At 39.8% G+C, this 24,042-nt stretch overlaps 1 protein-coding gene across 2 annotated transcripts in view; it reads left to right on the forward strand.

Moving 5' to 3' along the window:
• The first annotated feature begins 3,822 nt into the window (after positions 1–3,822).
• Hepacam2 (HEPACAM family member 2) overlaps positions 3,823–24,042 on the forward strand; it is a 37,518-nt gene continuing 17,298 nt past the window's right edge. For both annotated transcript variants that reach the window (XM_006991204.4, XM_042274634.2), the window contains exons 1-3: positions 3,823–4,016; positions 12,000–12,353; positions 15,887–16,171. In XM_006991204.4, coding sequence (XP_006991266.1) covers positions 3,938–4,016; positions 12,000–12,353; positions 15,887–16,171 — 718 coding nt within the window. In that variant the 5' untranslated portion in view covers positions 3,823–3,937. The remainder of the gene's footprint in view (positions 4,017–11,999; positions 12,354–15,886; positions 16,172–24,042) is intronic.

The following is a 24,042-nucleotide window of genomic DNA, read 5'->3' on the forward strand; positions in this document are numbered from 1 at the left end:
GCTGGGAAGTGTAGTCTTCCGGCTGCAGTCGTAGAAGAAGGCCGGCCTGGGTACTACATTTCCCAAGAAGCCACGCTCTAGCCGACAGCAAATCTTATTGGTCGAGTGACCGCCTGTACGTGGAACCGGCTTAGCCGAGGCTGGTGCCTAAGACTTAGGTGTTCTGGCCAGTCAGCTAAACAAACTCTGAGGAGACCGTAGATAGTCCAGACTGACAAAACGCCCTCTAGGAGTGCGGGTGGGAGGGGTAATGAGACCGTGTCCTGGAAGGTGGGATTTCCCAGTGGCTCTGGGTGTGGCCGGGGGAAGGGGGAGGCAGGTACCCTAAGGTGCTGATGGCCAGTTGTAGGTTCCTCTTCATTCTTGGCATTCCCTGTAAAGAGCTCTAATAGCATCAAAGGATTTCGTCTAATCCTCTACTATCATTTTCCTACCTGCTTAAGCAAAGGCAAGTCATGACAGCTGTCAGTCATTCTGAGAGCATGTGTCACTCTAAAGTTACAAAGGAGACTGTAATAGGGGAGCTAAGGGGACTCAATGTTACAAGGATTTCAAATCATGAGATTATGGGGGCAGCAAACTCAGAGCTAATAATAGTAGGTAACACTGAAATTTTACAAATTGGAAGGGACTCTGTTAATGGCTTCATGTGTATGACCTCATGTATCTGCATGAGAACCTTTTTCTCCTTTTTTTCAATTACAAATTGTTTTCCATACAATATTTTCTGATCAGGTTTTCCCGCCCCCAACTCATTCTAGATTGGCCCCGCCTCCCCACCTACCAACTCCAAGCTTGCTTGCTCCCCCCCCCTCTCTCTCTCTCAAAAAAAATGCAAATAAACAAACAAGGATAATAAAAAAGAAAAAAAGAAAAAAAAGACACACCCAAGCCCATATGCATGATGAGCACCTTATGGAGTTACTATTTCCGTGTTAAAAATGAAGAATCGGGTGTGGGGAAATTAAGGAACTTGTCTAAGACTATTGCAGATTGTAAACTGATTATTCAGGTGCTTAAAGGTTTCCTGTATCGTGCTGAGGAGTGATTCCCAAATCATGACACCAGTGCCTTTTAACTATATCAGTTTAACGTTTATTAGAAAAACCGGCCCTCTGGGAGGCAGCAGTTCTCAAGCCAACTGTACAGAGGCTTGGTGGCTCCCACAGGAATCTGCATATGCAGTTGCCTCCTCGAGGGGTCAGCTCTTCCTGCAGACTGTACAGCCCCTCAGAATCAAATGTAATTACAGTATTAATTATAACAATGAATGCCCCCTCAGTTCATCTTATACACAACTGTTCCTGTCATCTTAAGGATGTCACCAACTCTTCTCTGTTGCTTTTGCTATTCCATTAAGGGATATGTATTAAAGAATATAGGTGCTTGAAATGCATGTAGTAGATGTCCATTGTGTAAACAAAACCAGCCTAATCATTTAAATGAACTAGACAGTAAAGGATGTGTGACTGGAGAAGTCAGAAAGCAGCCATGCTCTTCTCTCTCTCTCTCTCTCTCTCTCTCTCTCTCTCTCTCTCTCTCTCTCTCTCTCCTTCCTTCCCTCCCCCCCCCCTCCACATGCATTCCCAATGACTCCTTGCATTCCTGGGAATGCAATCATCATGGACAGAAATTGTTGTAGGTTAATCATTTTTAATGCAACTATAACTATGACCAGTAAACAGTGAGAATATAGTCCCCCCCCACCTTTTAAAAACCAAAACAGTTGATAGATTATGAACTTGCTATAAAATAGTGTTGAGACAATCCCATCCCACCCTTGTCCCCAGCCCCAGACAGGATCTCACTGTATAGCCCAGGCTGTCCTCAAACTCACAGAGATCTACCCGCCTCTGCCTCCGAGTGATGCCATGTGTATGGAAGAATTTTTCTTATACTGACAAAATACTTTGGAACTATTTTTAAGAATTCTGTCAGTTTGGCAGCACTTGAAGTTAAATTTGCTTGTGTGAATTCAACGTAAATTTCCTGAATTCACAAATTACTCTCGTAAGCTGTTATACTTACAACATACCACTAGAGGGCGCTTGGTCAAGGTATACAGTCTGTACAAAACACACAAGTAATGCAAATTTTTTAATGTATGTAATGACAGGAAAAACAGCACAAGAATGGTTCATTCAGGTATTTAAATTCTTATTATATCACCTATTATCTTCTGTCACAAGATGTATATCTTAAGGTAAAACGAGGAAAATACTGGAATTTTTACAAATCCCTTAAATGCTGTACATTTGACACTAGGAAAAACCCACTCTACTGTCTTTGTTTCTCACATTTTGGCAAGGATCCCGGAGCCCTCATTAAAAAAATTATACTTTGGTTTAAGGACACTATAAAAATTTTTATTTAATAGGAGCAGCTTGTGTTAAGACTGATCTAAGTGGAGTGAGGGAGCTTGTGTGGTATCTAAGTCCAATGTGTCTTTCCAATGGGACGTTGCACCGTTTAGTATGAAAATTAGTGTGCATTTCTTAAAGGAGCAATTAAGACGAAGACAGCTTAGGCTAAAGAGTGAAAGGAATTTATTTCTGGGGGAACATGTTAAGGAAAATGAGCACTATGCTTAGGTGCCAACTGTCCATGACTACGACGTTCACTGTAGTCAAGGACCTGAGAAGTATACATCTAAGCAAATGAACTGAAGTGAATATGGTTAACGCTGCAATAAATGAGTGTGCAAGATTCAGAGAGTGAAGAGAAACTTGTCATTGCTTGGGGTTGAGGATGCTCTTGACATATTTCTGAGGAATGGAGTATTGTAAAATGACTGACTTGTATAAAGGAGTTGAGTTTCCCAACAGCAGTGCCTTTGCCTTTAGACACTTTCTTAACAAGTTGGGAGCTTTGATATAAAGAGTATTTCCAAAGTTGGTTTCCAGAATAGCCATTGTCCCTTTTTTTATTTTTAATATTTGAACAACAGTCTTCGTTTAAGCAGTTAGAATGAAAGTCTATGCCTTCCTTCTTCCTCTTGTCACTGAATTCCTTCAGCGGAACTTCACTGTTGAAAACGACTTGTGCTGAAATTCTACTTGCTTTTTAAGTAATTTTTTTTTTACATAAAGCTTGGGCCACAGCATTCTTAATGATAGCTCACTTGTAACTTACCAAATTAAGCAGCAATTCTCAGACCATCTTCTTCCATGATAATAAAAGGAGTTAGGATGGGAAGATGTAGACAGAATACACAGGTAAAGATTTTATGGATTGTTGGTTCACTTCCTCTAAGATTCAACTGAGAAAACTGAATTATCTGTTGGCATATGCTATACATTATAATAATACACAATGCATGCCTCGTCCCTACTTAGAAACATACCTGTGATTTGTTTTTAAATCTATGAATATGTAGATTCAATAAAACTATCGCAGCCATTTGTAATAGAATATATAACAAAGAAAAAATACATCTAAAAATACTCTAATTATATGCTTTGGTTCTTTGGTACAGTCCTTACATCATAATCAGTAACTTTATGGAGATGAATAGCTACATGGCAAATTCATAAAGTACTTCAATTTTCAATAGAAAGTAATTTTTCAAATTTCAAAACCACATAATTTTTCATGATATGAAACCAGATTTGGGATTTATATATCATGAGGTCACCCAAAGAGAGTGTCTTCCTCCTCCTGATTATGAATAACTCAGTATAATTTTTAAAGCTATACTGAAAAATTACTGAGAATCACTAAGAAACTATTCCGAAAGCCACAGCCCTGTGTTCTTGCAAAGCATATAACAGGTGTTCCTACTCCCTGTGTCCTTTGTATACACATTCATTCTGTATTCAAATCACAGAAGCAAGAGGCAGGATAGGGTCTGTTACCTCACTGCTAATTTCCCTAGCAAATAAACCAGCAGCTGCTGGTCCATGAACCTACTTGCCACTGAGATCAGGGCGCCGTATGCATGGGGCAGGATGCTCTCATGGAGCCCCTCAGCAGCATGGTTGGGATCTTCCTTTGCAAAATATACTTTCTTCTTATAGGTAAGGCCCTGCATGAACTGGCTTTTAAGTATTTGGGGTTTGGGTTATGGGGTTTTGTTGGTTTTCTTTGTGGCTTATTTTTTGTAGGCATAAAGCAAATATTTGCTTTGGGCTGTAGATTTTCTCAGATAATTGAAGAACAGTTCAGAACCTTTTAACAATAACACACTGTTCCAGCAAAGAAAGAGGAACATGTAAGAGAAATGAGGTTCAAGGAATGATTGCTTTTGTTTCCTTGGAGCAACAGCTATTGTCAATGGGACTCGCTAAGAAAGTTAAGGCAGTATAAAAAGCTAGGGGGGTTCTTCTTTTGCCGGGGCTTACAGATAGGCTCAATAATCTTTAATACTGAATTTTTAATTGACAGATGTTCTAATAGTGTATTAAATTAAAAACACACAGTGAAATTCAAAGCAATTCATAATGGTGTTTTTCTTTTAATTAAAGATATTGCTTAAATTAAAGATCACATCCAAACTGTTCTTCTTTCATATAAATGTGGGAAAATGTGAAGTTCTTGCTAAACTGACAAAACAGAGAAATGTGTTTAAGAGGATCGGTGCTCCAAAATGTCTTTTAGCTTTTCTCTTTGTCAATGACTAGCTCTTTTTTTTTTTGCTGTATCTTAATATTTTTTTCTCATTCTTTTTTGTCATAATTTGAACCCTCTCTATATCATTCTGTGTTTTTATCCATCAATATTCTTTTCAGCAAATGTCCCATTTTTCATCTTTGCTATTATAGATCTAAAAGGTTAAGTTAGTTTCTTGTTTTGTTTACATTGGTCTGATACAACTCTAAGGGGGGCTTTATTCTTTAAAGAGTAACATAGATACATAAAGCAATTTGAGCTTTGGACTTTTGGGGTATTTAAAGCCTTACTGCCACTAATATATTTTGTTAGATTTCATATTGACATGACTATTATCCACATTTGTATATAATGTATATAAATATCACTGACATGAAACTACCTGACATAAATTTTTAAGGTCAAAACTGTGGTCATCTCAATTGCTATGTGGTCACATTATCAAATTTAAACATATAATATGTTCTGCATTTTAAAATTGTTATAAAAACATCTGCTACCATAATTTCAACATCATCCTTTCCTAATAAGTGTTCCTACGTTGGTTTCTCATTTGTTTTTCATTTTCACATAGTGGGACTCTAGCTTTTCACAAATAATGATTTTGTAATTGGCCTTAAGAAGAACTCAGGAACCAATTCAATTGAGAAATTTGACTAAAATACACTTGGGAGAAATCACAAATTGAAAATTAAAGTTGTTGTTATCGACCATGATTCCCCTCTTTATGTAAATTCACTTTCTCTGAAGGCAGCAAGTGGTAAAGGACATGAGGAATATGCAAATCCTTTTATTTTTAAAGTACTGAATTTTCTTTGTATTTAAAAGAAATTTAAAAGTATTTTAAAAGTAAGCTCCAAATGTATGAATAAATAGTCTCTTCAAAATACAGATTCCTAATTTCTACTTTTTTCTAGAGATGCAAGAGTTTATTTTCAGTCAACAACATTTGTGTTGTGTTTGCTAATACTGTGTGTGGTAATGGGGAAATAGATACCAACTATTCAGAGCTGCTGTAGAGGTCACTTTGTAAAACCTAATGTTTGTATTCAATACAGGAAAACTGCTCACAGAAGTCCTCTGTTGTTGGAACATGGATAATTTTTGCAGTGTACTTTCAAGTATTCCTAACTTTATATACGTTTTGAAGGTGCTGTTACTATGTATCTTAAGAAGTCTCTAAAGTGAGGTTATTGCTGTAATTTTGAATGCCAGGTTATGAGTGGTATTTCCAATGTTTTCCCCAGTTGCTATTAGTGCCTAAAAGGCAGGAGGTCTTAACAGCTCTCTTAAGCTCAGGAAGTATTTGTCAACCTAGTAAAAACAAAAATTTTCATTTATGTGCAAATGTTTGGAATACCAATTGAAAATTAAAATTCCATTAATATTTCTATCACTTGCTTTCTTGAAGTTTATCTGCTCACACAGACAGAGGCTGAGGAAAGCTTTAATCCTTTATGTTTTCTCATGCAATTAGAAAAGAGCAATTAAAATTTTCTCAAGGTGAACCTCATTTTTCTAAATTAGTAAACCACTGTGTTTGAAGACGTGGGTTTGGTACATTTATAGCAAGAAACATCAATAGAAAGAATGTGTGCTTCCCAAACCACAGAAAACAATGTTACCTGTTTAGTCTCAGAATCTCGAAGCGGCTGTGTCATATCAGTGGATTCATTCCTTTCCTGATAGGGAGATTTTAGGTGTAATACAAGGAAACTTATTCCCTGCTGACACTCAGTACCTATAAATTGTCCTGTAAAAATAATATAGGCATTGGGCATGGTGGCACCTACTTTTAATCCCAGCACTTGGAAGGCATAGTCAAGAAGCATATTTCTGATTTTTAGGTCAGCCTGATCTACATACTAGCCAAGATCTCATAGTAAGATCCTGTTCCTAATAATAAAATAATAAGTAATAATAATAATAATAATGTAAGCAATCTCTAAGCAAACTTCTATTGTAAAAGCTATATCACCTCTCACTATACTGTACAAATTAAAAAAATAACACACATATTTGATAAAGAATTTTCATTTTATATGAAAGCACTGAATATATTCAGAAATACAGTTGGCAATATATTATTTAAGACTTGAATATATGGTTCATTCTCTTAACTAGCCCAGTGAACTAATTTCCCCATTTATACGGTGAGTGAAAATGCCACATAAATTTGTTACTTTCACCTGTTGAGATGATGCACACCTCCAGTCCCTGCATTCAGGAGGCTGAGGAAGGAGACCCCCGAGTTCCAGGCCAGCATTTTAGTGAGGTACATTTAACAACCTCTGCCGCAAAAGAATTTTTTTTTACACGAAAGTAGTTTATCTATTGTTTGTTTTGGGAGGGCTGAGGGTTGTGTTTTAGACAGGGTCTCACTCTATAGCCCTGGCTGGTTTTGAACTTATTATGTAGATCAGACTGCACTCCCAGAAATCCACCTGTCTCTTCCTCCACGTGCTGGAATTAAAGTCATGTGTCACCATTTGGGATCTAATGAAGTAGCTTTATTTGTCTCCAGACTGCAGTATCTGCATTATATTTACTGTCTTGTGAAATATAATTCTCTCCTCATAACTAATCAGAATCTCTAAATCATCCTGCTCATAGTTGAGAGCCAACATTCAAGATTCAAAAGTTAGTAACATTTCTATTCTAGTGATAGTGTCACCACATAGTAATGCAGCTCCTAGCAACCACTCCCAGCAGATTAATGCAATCTCAACTAGTCTTTTCCAACTACAATTACATAGACTAAATTATAGAAAAACAGAAAAGCAAGGACCTCTCCGAAAGGAGAAAAATGGAGCGGCTAAAATGGCATTCAAGATTCATATATCCACCCCCACCTCAGTCTAGCAGGGATTCCTAGGCTGAGCTGGGAAATGTCTTCAACGCACCAGTAAGCCAGCGACAAAGCTGCTCTGTGCCAGAGGCAATCACCTCACGTTATGTCAGCAGCCACGCAGCTCTTCCCAGTGCGTTCTCAAGGCGATGATATGATTCCCACCATAGCCCCTTGATTGCTTGGTAACAAACATGGAATTGCCAATTTGTTAGAGGACATCCAGGAATTGACAACTTAATACGTGGACTAAATACTGTGACTCGCTATTTCAAAATCCTTTGAACCTTTACTCTTGAAATGTAAGTAGTGGCTACTCTGAGAAAAATACCTCAGGATATCGAGCCCCTGAACAATTAGAGAGCAGAGAGGGTACAAGCACCGTCCAGTATTTCTTTGCGCACAAGACAGCGAGCAGAGACTTAAAATGGCTCGCTTACCAAGGCCATGTTTGCTGACTAAGCACTATTTTAAGATTAAATATGTGTCCTTTGCTGCAACTTCACATTTCCAACTTTAGCAAAATGTCCAATAAAATATCCCCTCTGCAAGTTTAGAAAGTGTACATGTTCCTGAGCAGCTTCACTTCAGGGCCACGTGCAAGTGAGCAATCTAAGAATTACTCGAGAACACAGTTCCGAGGGAGTCGAAGGTCAGACATGAACCCTGACACATGACTGGTAGATGTTTTCATACACAGTCAAGTTAAAAAAAAAAAAAAAAAGGACAGCAGCCCAACAGGCACAGTGCAAGTTACACTTGGCATTCCTAAAGATAGAAATAATGAGCTAACAACTTGTTTTTATTTATTGCTTATCAAGAAACTCTGTGTCCCTAATTTCAACTAATGGCACAGAGGTGCATTTTTATTTGTCCAGCAAACACACATTTGAGGCGGGACCTGCTCCTGTCCCAGCTCCCATCCCAAAGCCCAGTGCCTTTCTTTTCTTTTTTTTTTTTCATTTTTCTTTATTAAGAAATTTTCTACTCACTCCATATACTATCCACAAACCCCCCTCCCTCCTCTCACCCCCAGCCCTCTCTCCCAAGCCACCCCACAACTCCACATCCCCCAAATCGAGGTCTCCTATGGGGAGTCAGCAGAGCCCAGCACACTGAGCCTAGGCAGGTCCAAGCCCCTTCCCACGGCACCAAGGCTGTGCAAGGTGTCACACCACAGGCACCGGATTCCAGAAGCCTGCCCATAGACCAGAGACAGATTCCGATCCCCCTGCCTGGGTGGCCCCCCAAAACAGTTTGAGCCAAACAACCATCTTCTGACGACGTCGAGATCATGATGGGAGGATGTGCAGAGATGGCCAGCCACACTAGTGGAAGCCCATAAACTGTGGACTGGTGGCTGTGGAGCCCCATGGGACTGGACCAGTGTCTTTCAAAGTGTCCTGCTGTTCAAACTCCTCCCATCTCAGCCTCTGCTTCACACATCTTTGACACCACTAGTTTAAGACACTGGTTTACTCACCCATCTTCCTTTTTCCTCCTACAGCTTCCTTGATGAATCCACTACTCCTTTGCTTCAAGCAACTCTACTCTTCAGATATTCCAGCACCCTACTCCCTCTTTTTAATCTCTCAAGTTGGGAGAACCCCGAATTTAACAATCCTGTACTGTTCCCTACAGAAACAAATCGTGCACCTTGTAATACCTTTGATGTGGATGGACTAAAGTGAATGAGCAGTGTGTGTTTATCCCAAGTCCATGTAGAGGCCCGGGAGCCTGACTGCATGCCTGTCTAGCTCTCCACTCTGGGAAGGGAACAGAGCACTCACTGTGGGTAGAACTTGATTCCTCACAGGATGGGATCAACATGCTTGAGCTTCTCCATGGAAATCACCACGAAAGACAAACAGACCTTTGCACCATTTCCTTCTCTGTTCCAATTGCCTTCCATAAGTTAATTTAGATGGGTTTCCTGGAAACAGTGAAAACGGAAGGCAATTGAAGAGGATGATCATTTCATGTGTGTAAGAAAACCGAAACGGAAAACCTTTGGCCCTAACTCCCATCTTCTCTCACCTGCTCAGTTTCATTCTACCTGGGTCTATCACTCTCCCGCTTCACCATTTCTATTTCTGACTAATTTATACCCAGTGCCTACAAACGTAATTTCATATTCCACATTCCTGCCCAGCCTACACCCCATTTCTCTCATCCCCTTTACAACAAGTTTACTCAAAGCATATATGATTACTGTTTCAACCTTCTGCACCACTATTTTTATTTTTTAAAAAATTGTTTTGACCTCTCTCTCTCTCTCTCTCTCTCTCTCTCTCTCTCTCTCTCTCTCTCTCTCTCTCTCTCTCTCTCTCTCTCTCTCTCTGTGTGTGTGTGTCTGTGTGTGCATACACATGCTACAGTGTGAGACTGGGTGAGAGGACAACATGAAGCAGAGAGTTAGCTCTCTTTTTCCACCATCTGAGTCTTGGGGATTGAACTCAGCTTATCAGGCTTGATAACAGGTACCTTTACTCACTAGTCCACCTCGCTGGCCTTGTGCCATTGTTTTTTCTCTTGGTGTTCAAAATAGCCTACATTTAAATCACACACACAACCCTGTTATTATAAATGTTCCTCTGATGGTGATTTCATACCAATACCACCCACATATAAAATGAAGCAAAGAGTTTTCAATTAGAGTTTTAAAAATATAGTATCCTGAAAGGACTTTTTTCATTGCTAATGGTCCATTTGCAGTGTGTGTGTGTGTGTGTGTGTGTGTGTGTGTGTGTGTGTGTGTGTGTGTGTGTGTGTGTGTATGCCATTTGCAATGTATATGTGTGTGTGTGTGTATGTATATATGATATATATTGGAACATCTACAGGTTCCAGAAGTTAAGAAGCAATATGCGCCGGGCAGTGGTGGCGCACGCCTTTAATCCCAGCACTCGGGAGGCAGAGCCAGGCGGATCTCTGTGAGTTCGAGGCCAGCCTGGGCTACCAAGTGAGTTCCAGGAAAAGGCGCAAAGCTACACAGAGAAACCCTGTCTCGAAAAACCAAAAAAAAAGAAGCAATATGCAAATATAAGATAAAGCCATATCAGTGAGTTCACGGACCCAAACAACACAGAGACTGCATAAGACTGTACATTGGGAAAAACTCCATGCCTCACATCACTTCAGGCCTCTAATTCTCTCCTAAACTACCTTTCATGAGTTTAATAATGAAAACCTAATCACTATATTCATTCAGCATTGCCTTTTAGATGTCTAGTGAGCATCTAAAAATGAGTATGCCCTAAACTGACTTCTGATTTCCCCATCCCACCCCCAAAACTAATAGTTCTCTGTCTTGGTCCCATGATGTATCTACTGCTTGCATCTCCATTCTCCCACATGACTCAAGAGCATGAAGACATTCCTTACTTCTCCTTGTGTTATAGATCCCACCCTGCAGTGCAGTAGCTGTTCTTTTAGGTAGAGACAGCCATTTCTCGTGTTGCTCAGTACACCATGGCTCGGTACACACTCATCTCAGTACACCATGGCTCAGTACATGCTCATCTCAGTACACACTCATCTCAGCACACCATGGCTTGATACATTCCCATCTCAGTACACCATGGCTCGGTACACCCCCATCTCAGTACACAATGGCTTGGTACACCCCCATCTTAGTACACCATGGCTCAGTACACCCTCATCTCTTGCCTGCCTTGGTACAGTCACTTCCTGAGACACCTTGGTGTTCCTGCTTTTCTCTTTGTTCAGTCCATTCTCATCTCAGCTAGTGGGAAACAAATAAATCATTAGAAAAGTCATGTGCCTCCTCTGATAGCAAACTCCAGTTACATTTTAATTTCATATAAAGTGAAATTTCCCATGACTCTTGCATTCTTAAAATCCTTCCCCATTTGTCCTGGCTATCACTGACCTCCTCTCGGAGCTCCTCCTCCCCCACTCTGTTAAATCCAAGCCTGCCCCTTGTTGTTCCTCAAATACCAATCAGAGTCCTCTGTGGACAAGGAATGACTCGTTTTAACTGAGTGTGGTTTATTGTGCTGTTTACTAGGTGACTCAGATTTGGTGTGGCTTTGACTAAAAGCGGGGAGGGGCTTCCAAAAGTGGAGTATTAAGCTAATTCAGAAGGTTTTGCAGAAATTTCTTGCAGGGAAGTAATCCCTTAATATTTCAGGAATTGCATAATTTCATCAGAATATGACATCGACATAGTCTATTTTCAAGTGTGTGTAATGGTTTTATTGAACTTTAGAGCTCAGAGTCTTTCTCGGTTCTCCGTTCTCTATTATTCTGTAATGATAGGAGATAAGAGCTTCTGCTTCTCCTTTTTGCCTTGTCTTTATGGAAGTCATGCAGCCAGCATATTCACTGGGTGTAGTCTTTCAAATGCAGAAGGTTTCAGAGACAAATATTTACCTCCACCTGTAACTGGTACTAGAATAGTCAATACTTAGAAGCCTTCTTCTTTGAAAGGGATTATCATCTGACTGAGTTCTCTCTGCAACTGTACCTTTGTATTATGAGATGTGGCTCCAGGTACTCACAGTTTTCTTTCCCTTTATAGCAGGTGCTTGTTCGGGGCTGAAGGTAACTGTGCCTTCACACACTGTCCATGGCATCAGGGGACAGGCCCTCTACCTCCCCGTGCACTATGGCTTCCACACTCCAGCATCTGGGATCCAGATCATATGGCTGTTTGAAAGATCCCACACGATGCCCAAATACTTGCTGGGCTCTGTGAATGAGTCTGTGGTTCCCGACTTGGAATACCAGCACAAGTTCACCATGATGCCACCCAATGCCTCTCTCCTCATCAATCCGCTGCAGTTCACTGATGAGGGCAATTACATTGTGAAGGTCAACATCCAGGGAAATGGAACCCTGTCCTCAAGTCAGAAGATACAAGTCACTGTTGATGGTGAGTCCTCTGTGGTAGTAGATAGGAGGCTAGGTCGTCAGCGGAGGCCCAGGATACCAAGCTTGCTGGGATTTAAGGTCTTGGCTCTACCCACTCTGAGTGAGTTCATTAATGTTCAAAGCTTCCCTAATACAATCTCCTACCTCATAAGGCTTACTGAGATTTAGTTATATATGTATATAAGGGAGGTGCCCAGTGCACAGCAACTGATTTTCAAGCAATAAGTGAAACTCACTGTTTTCTTAGGATTTATATAAAGCTACTGGAAGCTTTCTCATTTGTAGACTATATCCTGGGAAGGCCCCTGTTTTTAATCACATGAAGATTTTTATTTGGTGCAACATTAAAGATGAGTCAAGGGCTTTATGTAAGGACAATAGAAGTTGGGGGAAATATTCTCTGAGGGAGACTGGAGTTAGCTAACCATCAGGCATTTGTTTTTAATTATTAAAATTTGTAAGTGGCATACCTTGAACATACTATGTACAAAATTCAACTTATTTTTCTGTCTTCTCTTTCTTTGACAATGTATCTCATTTTGGTAAGTATTAAATTGATTCTTTTACTTCCTCAGGTCCAGGCTTTGCATACATCACTGACCATCCCATCTTCTCATAACATACATCCAGTCTGAAAGAAAACCTTACTGGCTAACCTTAAAAATAGACTCCAGCTGCTTTCGCCTACCCTTTACCGCTGCCTTGCTCACACCTCTAACCATCTCCTAAACTGCTACAATAGCTTGCTCTCTAGCCTCTGTACTTCTTCTCTTGCTGCCTCCTGTCACAGAAAACACCTGCCATAGCTTCCTGCCGCACTCAAAATGGGAGTCAAAGTACTAACAATAATCTTCAAAACCATCTGACCCCATTCTCTGCCTCTGACCACTATACTCTCTGTTCTGGCCATACTGGTCCCTTGCTTTTCCTTGAGCAGGACAAATACACGCACAACTCAGGTCCTTTGTTCTCACTCTTCACTCTATCCAGACAACTTTTACTCAATATAATGTCCTTTATTTCTTTTAGGCATCATCTTAGTTGTCATATCTGTGAAGCCTTTTCTGACCACTCTCCATGTGCACAGACACACAGACACACACACACACACACACACACACACACACACACACACACACACACACACACTGTTCATTCTCTTTAATTGTACTTTTCTCTTTGTTCATCAAACTTCCATCGAACTTACTATCACCTGTAAATAGCATCTGTATTTATTTTTTACTGTTTTGCTTCCGTGACTAGAATATGAAGTCTATGGAAAGAGGAGCCTTGTCTGTGTTCCTGCTGCTTTCTTCTCAGTGTTCAGAACTGCACTGGCCATAGCCGACTCGGCAACCCCTGTGCAGCAAGGAGACAGGCAGAAGCAGAAGAGGCTACAGGGGGGGACTAGGACAATGGCTGTGGGACCAGATGTCTGCAATTGTAGGGAAAGGAAAGAAATACCTAACAGGAACTTTCATAAAGTTCTTCTACAACAGTTTTCATACAAGTTTTAATAGAACAACCCTTACCTGTGTATTGTAATGTTGGATTTATTTAGTGAAATGGAACCAAAAACTGTAGTAAATAGGCTTAGTTTAAGAACCTAAGCCTGCTCAAAAGGAAAACTTCAGGTTTGTTCCAGGCAAGTGTATGATATGGATGACTATTCCATGTCACAGCTGCCTAGTTATCTCATACCACATATATCCTCACACAGAGATATCTGGGATGTGTTTAACTATAACCAGTGTACACAATTCATTTTTCTTTTTAAAACATAATAACATGCTCAAGATGCTATTGCAAACCCTTTGCTCTTGCCAGGGAAGACAAAGAACTGAATTAAATGAACAAACCAGTAGACGACATCCACCATGAAAAATGCCAGATGTTCCCAAGTTGTTCAGCTCCCCTCCTAGTTTCTTCAACCTTGTTTTTCCTTATCTTTCATTTGTTTCTATTTGCCCTGGGCTGGAGAATTGGGCCTGTTTGGGCCCTCATGAAGTTTCCGTTTAAAAAAAATGTAACAATAATATAAGAGAAATTTGCCTGAGGAAGAAGCATCAAACTCAACTGCGGGCTTGATGGGAAATCAACACCTGAAGTACTGGATCCAATCACAGGCTACCTAGGTGTTGCAACCTTGGCCTCTCTGTGCTCTGTGAGCTTACAGAGATAGAGACTACTAATGTCTATCTTTCTAAAATGCAGGAACAATACATTGACAAGTGTAAGGGCCTCTTCTCTTTGCTATTTAACTCTGAACAAGTAACTGTTTTCTTATGTCTATTCTGTTTATCTACACGTGTGTGGGTGTGTGTTCCTGAACATGCCTCAGAGCACATGTGGAGGTCAGAAGAAACTTGCTGGAGTAGTTTCACTCCTTCCGCCATGTAGGATCTGGAGATCAAACTCTGGCTTAACAGCAAGTGCCTTTACCACTGAGCCATCTCGCTGGCCCACAAATCACTATTTTATCAAACAGGGTAAAGAACTTTGAAGATTGATGATGTTGCTGGAATGATAGTGAATGCATATGTGATTACCAATTCTATCCATTTACTTAGAGCTAAAAGTCAGTGAAGAAATGTTTGTGTTCCTTTACGTTTGCTGAGTGCCACATTCATAAAATAAAGCTAGTTTCTCATTACTTCTCTTTTTAGCAAAAATTTCTTTTATATTTCAAGTTTAATAAAAAATCTCAGTAATATATCATATCCTATTGTTAAATTGATTCAGTGTTGACTGAAATTTAGACTTTAGCTTGTTAATGAAATTGCATATATGCCACTCTCCAAAAATCCCCCTACCACGCTTTCAAACATATACCATACATGAGCTGTATAATTTACTTTTCAGATGGTGAATAAAAATGTGAGGTTGCTAGATCCCTTCTTGCTAGGTGCTTTTGGTACATTACAAGTCAGGAAAGGGAAATAACTGTATACATTTTGCCTGTGAGAGTGTACCTTCACGGCAGATAAGCATTTGCATGATCCCTTAAGTTCAGAGAGGGGGAGGGGAGAGAAGCTTTGGTGGTAGAGAAAGCATGATGAATAGGAAAGTGGAACTCTGGGCTTTCAACCATTAACTATATAAAAAGTAGCCGGGCGGTGGTGGCGCACGCCTTTAATCCCAGCACTCAGGAGGCAGAGCCAGGCGGATCTCTGTGAGTTCGAGGCCAGCCTGGGCTACCAAGTGAGTCCCAGGAAAGGCGCAAAGCTACACAGAGAAACCCTGTCTCGAAAACCAAAAAAAAAAAAAAAGTAAATAGATTAACTGGCAATACTTGAATTCAAGTTCTAGAATTTGATTAGCTCTAACTGTATAAGTATATTTCATATTTTACCATTTTTAAATTTCTGTGACTTTTTAATGTCCTCTTTAACTGTTATCCAAGCTGTTTACATTTACAAAATATTAAAATGTTGGAATCATTTTCCCAGGACTCAATATTGGAAAGGCTTCTTAGAATTGTAGTCTAGCTCCATGAATGGAAAGTGATTATTTCTACGTCTCTTGATATTACAGATCCTGTCATGAAGCCAGTGGTTCAGTTCCATCCTCCTTCTGGGGCTGTGGAGTATGTGGGCAACATTACCTTGACCTGCCAGGTGGAAGGGGGTACCAGGCTAGTTTACCAGTGGCGAAAAAATGGGAAGCCTGTTGGCATCAACTCCAACCACTCATTTTCTCCCCAAAACAACACCCTTTGGATTGTTCCAGTGACAAAGGAGGACACTGGGAACTACAGCTGCCTTGTGTCAAACCCTGTCAGTGAGGTGGAAAGTGACATCATCATGCCTACCATATATTGTAAGTAACTTTTTTTCTTATGTCAATATTTATGGGAAGATCTCATAGGAATAGGTATAGATAATATCAGCACCAGATGTCATTTGGTCTTTACCAGTATTGTAGTTCAGTACTTGGTATAGTTATGTCACCTAGGCATTGTCTGGCCCAGAAATATATCTATTGACACAACTTTACCTTTTGAAGATCAAGTGAAGCATTAATCTCAAGGCATTCAAAGTGAAATTTGTGGTTCTAACCATTGGATGATCTCATGTGTAGTGAAATTCTCAATCCCAAGAATCCAGTACCACAAAGAGGTGCTGATTCATTCATTTCCCTTCAGAAGGAAGGGTAAATGATGGGGTCCTGGGGATGTGGGATGTGATCTGTGGACTGCATGGAAAAGGAACACTCCTGGGTTATGTGTGGAAGAGTGCCCTGAATGACAAGGGTTCCCTACACCTGTTTTCTCTCCACCATTTCTACACTTGATCTTAGCCAAAGGCCAAGAAATGATTTTCCTATTTCTGAAAGAAGGGTTCAGGAAGGATCCTACTCAGAGCAATCTCAGGTGTTTTCCCAAAAAGATCAGTAATTACTTCTGAATTTTAATTCTCTTCAGTTATTGTTTTCATTGTTGACATTGAATCTCATGTACAAATAAAATGTGTCAAACTCTTCAGGTTGTATCATGTTATCATCACAACTCCAAGCAATGTTCCTCCTTTTCCTTAGTCTAATTTTTCTAGTCACTACAGGGCATTAGCACTACCTCTAGTAGGATTCCATTTTATTTATGTATTTAGAGTGTGTGTGTGTGTATGTGTGTGTGTGTGTGTGTGTGTGTGTGTGTGTGTGTGTGTGTGTGTGTATGTTGTGTTTTTAGGTGTGCACATGCCACAGCATGCCTGTGGAAGTCAGAGGACAATTTTCGAGAGTCAGTCCTCTCTCTCTTTCCACCATGTAGGTCCTAGGAAAGGGAAATCATATTGTCAGGCTGGAAAGAAATCAGCTTATCCACCAAGTCATCTCACCTAACCTCTAAGGTGCTTTGTATTGTATGCAAAGTTTAACATAACATGGAATTTGTCAACTTTTAGAACAGTGACATTGGGGGACTGGATAACTTTGCTGTGGGACTGACTGTCCTGGACAATTTAGAGTATTCTGAAGCCTCTCTGTCCACCATCAGTGCATGCCAGCACTAACTAAAACCTATCTCTGAACGTTACTGTATGACTTCTGTGAGTTGGGCAGTACCTCTTCAGCTGAAAGCCAACAGCCTACCTCTTTGGGAAGCCTCAGTGTGAGATTGCAAAAGCAACTATGCAGCTAAGAAAAGTGAGATGTGACAAAGGAAAACTTGTCTCCTCTGGCATGAGGGTGAGGCTTTCATCTTCTGACGGGAGAATTGAGCCTGGCACACATATCTGCACACTCATCAAATACATCTTCATAATAGCAGAAGAGACACAAAACCCTGCACCTAGTGCTTACAAGTCAGACAACAGGAATGAGAAATGGGGTTGATAATGACCTACGTGACATCAGTAAATCCTCTGGTCTTTCTGGGCCTCGTTTATAAAATGGAGACATTTGAAATTACCTCACTGTATTCCTGAGATTAAATGAGATATTGTCCAAAAAACTAGACAAAGAAGCATACAAACAAGCACTCACTAAAGAAAAGATGGTGCTACTATCAACACATCTGTCTTCATCTGCTTCATATATGTGCATCTGTTTTCTCCACTAGAACACCCACAGAGTTCTCTCAAGGACATGTGTCAACAAACAAACAAACAAACAAACAAAACTTTAGAGAAAAGTACTAGCATGTGAATTAAAATGTAGTCGTCTGCAACCAGATAATACTTAAAATAAAACTGAATACCAGCACTGAGACAGGGAAGGGAGCTGCTGGGACTGGAAGGAAGACAGAGGAGTGATAAAGATATACCCAAGGCTTTGCCTGACAACTGGCCAATTCAGCTGAAGGAAATAGAATTACTGGATCTTAAAACTGGACATTGATCCTATATTTTAGTAGAAGACAGAAGCTGTGTATGATAAGATGTACAGAGTAAAATATCATGGCTATTTTAGATATGTGTCAAAAGAAGCATAATAGACAGGAGTAAGAACTATGGAGTCATGGGCCAGGGTTCAAATCCTGTGTTGGCAAGCTTATCGCTCTGAACATCGCTCTCTTCATTCATTTAATGATGATCTTGGAAACTTACATCACGGAGTAATTGTGGGGACTGAACTGCCACTCTATGTAAAGTAATAGATCCCTTGACTGGCCCATGGTCAGTGCTGTAGAATGGTTCGCCAGTGTTTCATTAAAGTGCTATTATCCCATGTGAATACAAAGACTGAAAACACTGCTTCCTACTAAAGGAAAGTCTCCTTTCATAAAGTGACACTTGAGTCAATGTGTAACAATGAATATGGTTGAGCAAGTGGAAAGGTCTGGAAAGCCATCACATGCCCACTCAGCAAGAGACCAGACACAAAGAGGAAGTAAACGTATTTTTCAAGGACTGAGACAGATCATGGTTTGTTTTGTTTGTTTGCTCATCTGTTTTAGAGACAGCATATCATTCTACATTCCAGGCTGACCTGGGACTTAATACATAGGCTAGGCTTGAGTTTAGGGTAATCTCCAGAGTCAGCCTCCTGTGTACTGATATTGCAAGCATGAGCTATGATACCTGATTTATATTTATTTAACCATGGCAAATTATTTTTATAGCTTAATTCATAGCTGTATTTGAAAGATTTTAAAAGTTTTTTTCAGATATCCCTATGAGAATGTTCTGTCTGTTTTTAAAGCAGAGGCAACAGATGCACAGAGAAAGTCTAAGCTATAATAATGCTGCACGACCAGCGGAGATTGTAGGGAAGATTCAGAAACAGTGCAGCCAATTTATATCTGTATTTCTTTACTAAGCGAGTTATTAGGACATGAGTTAAAACTTCAATTCAAATACAAGCAGCACAAACATAAATATGTGAGCTATGTGAGCACTGGGAAAAGAAAATATGAACAGACAAACTGAATCAAAGGTAAGCCTTGCAACCAGGTTTTACTTGGCGTAGCAATGACCTAATCATATGACCTAAAAGCACAAACCTACACTCAGTATTAGTTTCTCTTGCTATCATGACTCCAGCCCTGTTTTATTACTAGTTTTTGTTTTGATTTGTCTTCTTGGTTTCAGGTGACAAAGTTTAAATAGCATGCATGAGTGTTTGTCACTGATCTATTGAGGTGGCATTGAGGTGTTCTCAATGTTCTCATTCCATGTACACTGGGAATGTTTTCCTTGTTTGAGCTATTCTCCAATGCTCCGTTTGTATGTAATTACTCCTCTTCTTTCATTATCTCCTACTGAAAGACCCATCTGTCCTGGCCTGTTCTCACCTCCTCAGTGTCACTAAGAAATTCAATTCTCTGTGCAAAGACAGCATCCTGTACATGTCTCTCTCTGGTCCTCACTACAGTATATCTTCCTTGACTCTTCTCCATTCATCAGTACAACAAACTCTCTAGGAGTTCCACATCGTTTAAGCATCTTTAATTTTATAGGGCAATACTTGACACCATTAGGAACTCAGTTTAACCTGGCTAAAATGGAATAGACTATTTTGTTCGTATCATGCTTCAGATCCCACTTTTACTCCATGGCTCTGTGGTCAGACAAAGATCAGCAATCAAGTGACTTTCATAGTCTAATCATCTCCCATAGATATCCACATAATGATTTACAATTCCGTCATGGATTCTCTATTCTGTTTTCATTGTTTCCATGACATTTTTTTCTTGCAAAGCAGGAATTATGTAAATCTATCAAGATTGATTATATGTTCATTGGGTCATGATGTCATAATGTGGTGTTACCTTGGTGGAATACAATGACAAGTAAAAAGTCAGCAAATATCTAATTATGGCTTACAAAATGTAAATGCCTTCTAGCTCCAACTGTAAATAATAGCCCAATAACCACTACATTTTGTGTGAAACACATGGCACTGCTGCGGGGAGTACTCTAAGTGATAAAAATTAAAGGGAAAAAAGGTCATTTACAGTAAATACTTACCATCTGCTCCCTCGCAGGGTGGCAAGCAGCATCATGATGGAAACTTAGGTACTGTTCCCACCCAGTCATAAATTGTTAAAGAGAACAGATGATATGTGATTTTACAAGTCATTTAGTAAACAGCCATCCCTAAGGCAAAGAGTTCATTTCTATTGAGAGTGTTCTGCCAAAGGCAAGACGGTGAACCATAATCCAAAGCCAAATGGAATCATCCATCTGCTTTTATCTGTATCAGAGGCCACTCTAGTTGAGCCACTCTGAAGGTCTCCTACAGGGCTGCCCATTCATTTGAATAATATGCTAATTCTCCATCAAAATAGAAGGATGTTCTGTCTGAAGCGCTGAAGTGCTAAGCAGTGTAGAGAAAATCACATCATAGTCCAGTCAGGGGAGGATAGAATGTAAACAGTGTGAGATGAAGTGGATGCCTGTGTGTGTAAGAGGAAGGAACACAGAGAAAGAAATGAACACAGACCCAAACACAGCCACAGAGAAAGGGGTAAGAGGAATAGGAGTAGCAGAAAAGAGGAGGTAGAAGAGAATAATGGGAAAGAGAGAGATGTAACTAGAGAAAGGGATGATTGTACAGATGTTGGGTCTCTAGGAAATTAAAGATAGCTTTTCATTGGTGTGATTCTCTATTGTGGTGATATTGTATTCCCCAAAATATTGGGCATCCTAATAAACTTACCTGGGTTAGAGGACAGAACAGCCACTAGATACACATAGAGGCCAGAAAATGGTGGCACACGCACCTTTAATTCTAGCACTCCAGAGGCAGAGATCCTTCTGGGTCTCTGTGAGTTCAAAGCCACACTGGAAACAGCCAGGCATGGTGACTCACGCCTTTAATCTCAGGAAGTGATGGCAGGAAGAAGAAAGATATATAAGGTATGAGGACCAGGAACTAGCCTGGTTAAGCTTTTAGGCTTTTGAGCAACAGTTCAGCTGAGATTCATTCTGGATGAGGACTCAGAGGCTTCCAGTCTGAGGAAACAGGATCAACTGAGTAATTGGCGAGGTGAGACTGTGGCTTGTTCTGGTTCTCTGATCTTTCAGCGTTCACCCCAATACCTGGCTCCCAAGTTTGTTTTTATTAATAAGACCTTTTAAGATTCATGCTACACTCTTTTTATGATTTTTTGCAATAAACATGCATTTCCTTTTTATAATCAGATAAAATATAAATTTTATAAAATTATATCAGAAGTAATGAATTCAAATGCCTCAAAGTATTAGTTTTCAAGAACTGGAAGAAATGCTTGGCAAGGAGGGCGCATACAGGGTTAAGAGATGTGAAGCTGACTCTTGGGATATGTTAAAAACATCTTCAGATATGGCATATGATAAGACAAAGAGAAAAGATGATGCCAACCGTGAAACCCAACAAATAAGGAAGTAGCAAAATCAACAGACATGTGAGGAGAGAAAAAAGCTGCATAATAAGATTCTCTCCTTTCAAAGTATATTTTATTTAAAGCTAGTTATTTTATTAAATTGTTGACCTTACTCACCTAACCATGGCTCTATATATGGACTTCCTCTACAGAGTCAACCCACCCTCCAAGATTAGAGAAATGCTATCTGTGGGAATACTCAAATATATTGCAAGATCTTAAGACAATTCCAAGGGGGAGTTCCTCCCAGGAAGAACACCAGCACACTTTGAAAGGCACCACCGTCATTCACATGTGTTTATAGGCATATTCTGTAAACCCTGAAAGGCAGTGGGAACACAGGGGTCCAAACAGAAAGACCTATTTTAATGATCACTCTTGTGTTCCTTCTCAAATCTGCATTGCTCTGCTCTACAATGGTTCTCAGATTTCAGATGGTGCACAGGAACATAGGTCTCTTCCAAACCACACACATTCCTTCCGTTGCTTTTCTTCCACGTGAAGCAGTTAGTGACCCCTGGCTACACTGTCTTACGTCTCATCAGTGCTGCCAACAGGAAGGAAGAGCCCCTGCTGCAGCACAGAGGAGACATAGTCTAGGGAGCCATTTTTCAACATCCCAGTTCCTCCTGTGATGCCTAGAACAGTACTGTGCATAAGAACACCTTGATGTTGATTTTTTTTCTGAATCAGTAAAAGCAACTTTTCATTCCAGACATACTGCTCACTCCTCAGCCAAGCTCAGGATAAGAGGCTGAGTGTCACTCTTCTTAGTCCCTTGTCACAGTGACTTGTCCCAAGACACAGCCTGGGAGAGGGCAGTGTGGCGAACCCTAGGTCACTCACAGAAACAGGCATCCAGGCTTTCTCATTATAATCATCTATCTCCATCCTCCAATTGCTTTCAATTTTAGGTAAGCCAGCAGACATAGCCAAAGTCAAATTTGAAATACTGAAAAAATTGCACTGTGTGGGCCCAAATTACTTAGAGTCAGAGAATCTGAGCTTGCTTTACCCAGCAGGGCTACACAAGGAGATGATTTGGCCACAGATGTGTTTACCAGGTATTTGGAAGAGTCTACACTTGACTGTATGATCTTGTGCTTTGATCTTGCAAGATGGAGATCTTTTGCCTCTCCCTTTGGCATATTATAAAAAGCCCTTTTGAATAAACCTCTGGGTGGCTGGATATTGACCCAGGGCCTTCCTGAAGCTGTCCTGTGTCTCTGTCTTTCTCCTCGTTGTCTAGGCCTATCTTTCTACCTAATATTTCCTCATTTCTCTCTCCTCCACCCAAGAATCCTTCAAAAGGTGGGAGCTAGACTCCCACATTGCACCTGTACTGAACACACACACATGGTTTTTTCACATCATCTCCTAGAGAATGAAGCATAACAACTATTTGCAGAACATTTACATTGTATTCAGTGTCATAAGTAATCTAGGCATGTTTACATTTTACAGGGGGATATATGTAAATAATATACAATTAGTATACCATCTTCTATACGTGACTTCAGCATCTACCGATTTGTGTATCCAGAGTGGGTCCTGTAAACCAATATTTCAGGATACTAAGAACTGACTAAGCTGGCTTCAGCTTTCTTTCTAATGAGAGGTTTACTGGTATAACTATAGTAATATAATGCTGTGGGGACACTTCACATTTTCCTATCTCTTCAGAAAGAAGACATGCTATATAACTAAACATAATCTATAAAGTAGTGTTTCCAGTTTCTGTGATATCTTATGAAACTCGTCTTCACAATGGTAGATGGATCAAAAAATTATGGCACAGTGGAGAATCACTCTGAGGATCTACAAACTTAATTAAGGTCAGCTTGGCCCAAATGCTAGAGTGTAACATAAAGAATTTTTTCATAATTTCAAAGGCATAAATAATTTTGGCAGTTTCTCATATTTTTATATTAAAAGATGAAGAGATCCCAAAACTATAAATAACTTCTAAAGAACACTTAATTCATGAATGAGAAAAATGTTACCCTAAAATCTAGTCCTTTCATCCACACAATTATACATTTAGAGACAGTTATTTAAAAAAACGAAAATACTGATCATTTTATCCAGTTTGTAAATTTCTTAGCAATGCAAATTGTTTATGCCTTTTGTGTACTAAATATATTTTAATTTTTATAATTACATTATTTCCCCTTTTACTTTCCTACCTCCAACCTCTCCCATGCACCTCCTTGATCTCTCCTCAAATTCATGGCCTGTTTTTTTAATGGTCACAAATATATACATATATTCCTAAATATATAATTACAAATTATTTTATACTTATTATTTCTCAAACATTTGTTTATTAAATGGTTGTTTGACTAATTATGTAATTATATGAGGCAGTAATTTATCATAAAACAAA

The sequence above is a fragment of the Peromyscus maniculatus genome, chromosome 3, assembly GCF_049852395.1.
Source record: "Peromyscus maniculatus bairdii isolate BWxNUB_F1_BW_parent chromosome 3, HU_Pman_BW_mat_3.1, whole genome shotgun sequence".
NCBI classification, from domain to species: domain Eukaryota; kingdom Metazoa; phylum Chordata; class Mammalia; order Rodentia; family Cricetidae; genus Peromyscus; species Peromyscus maniculatus.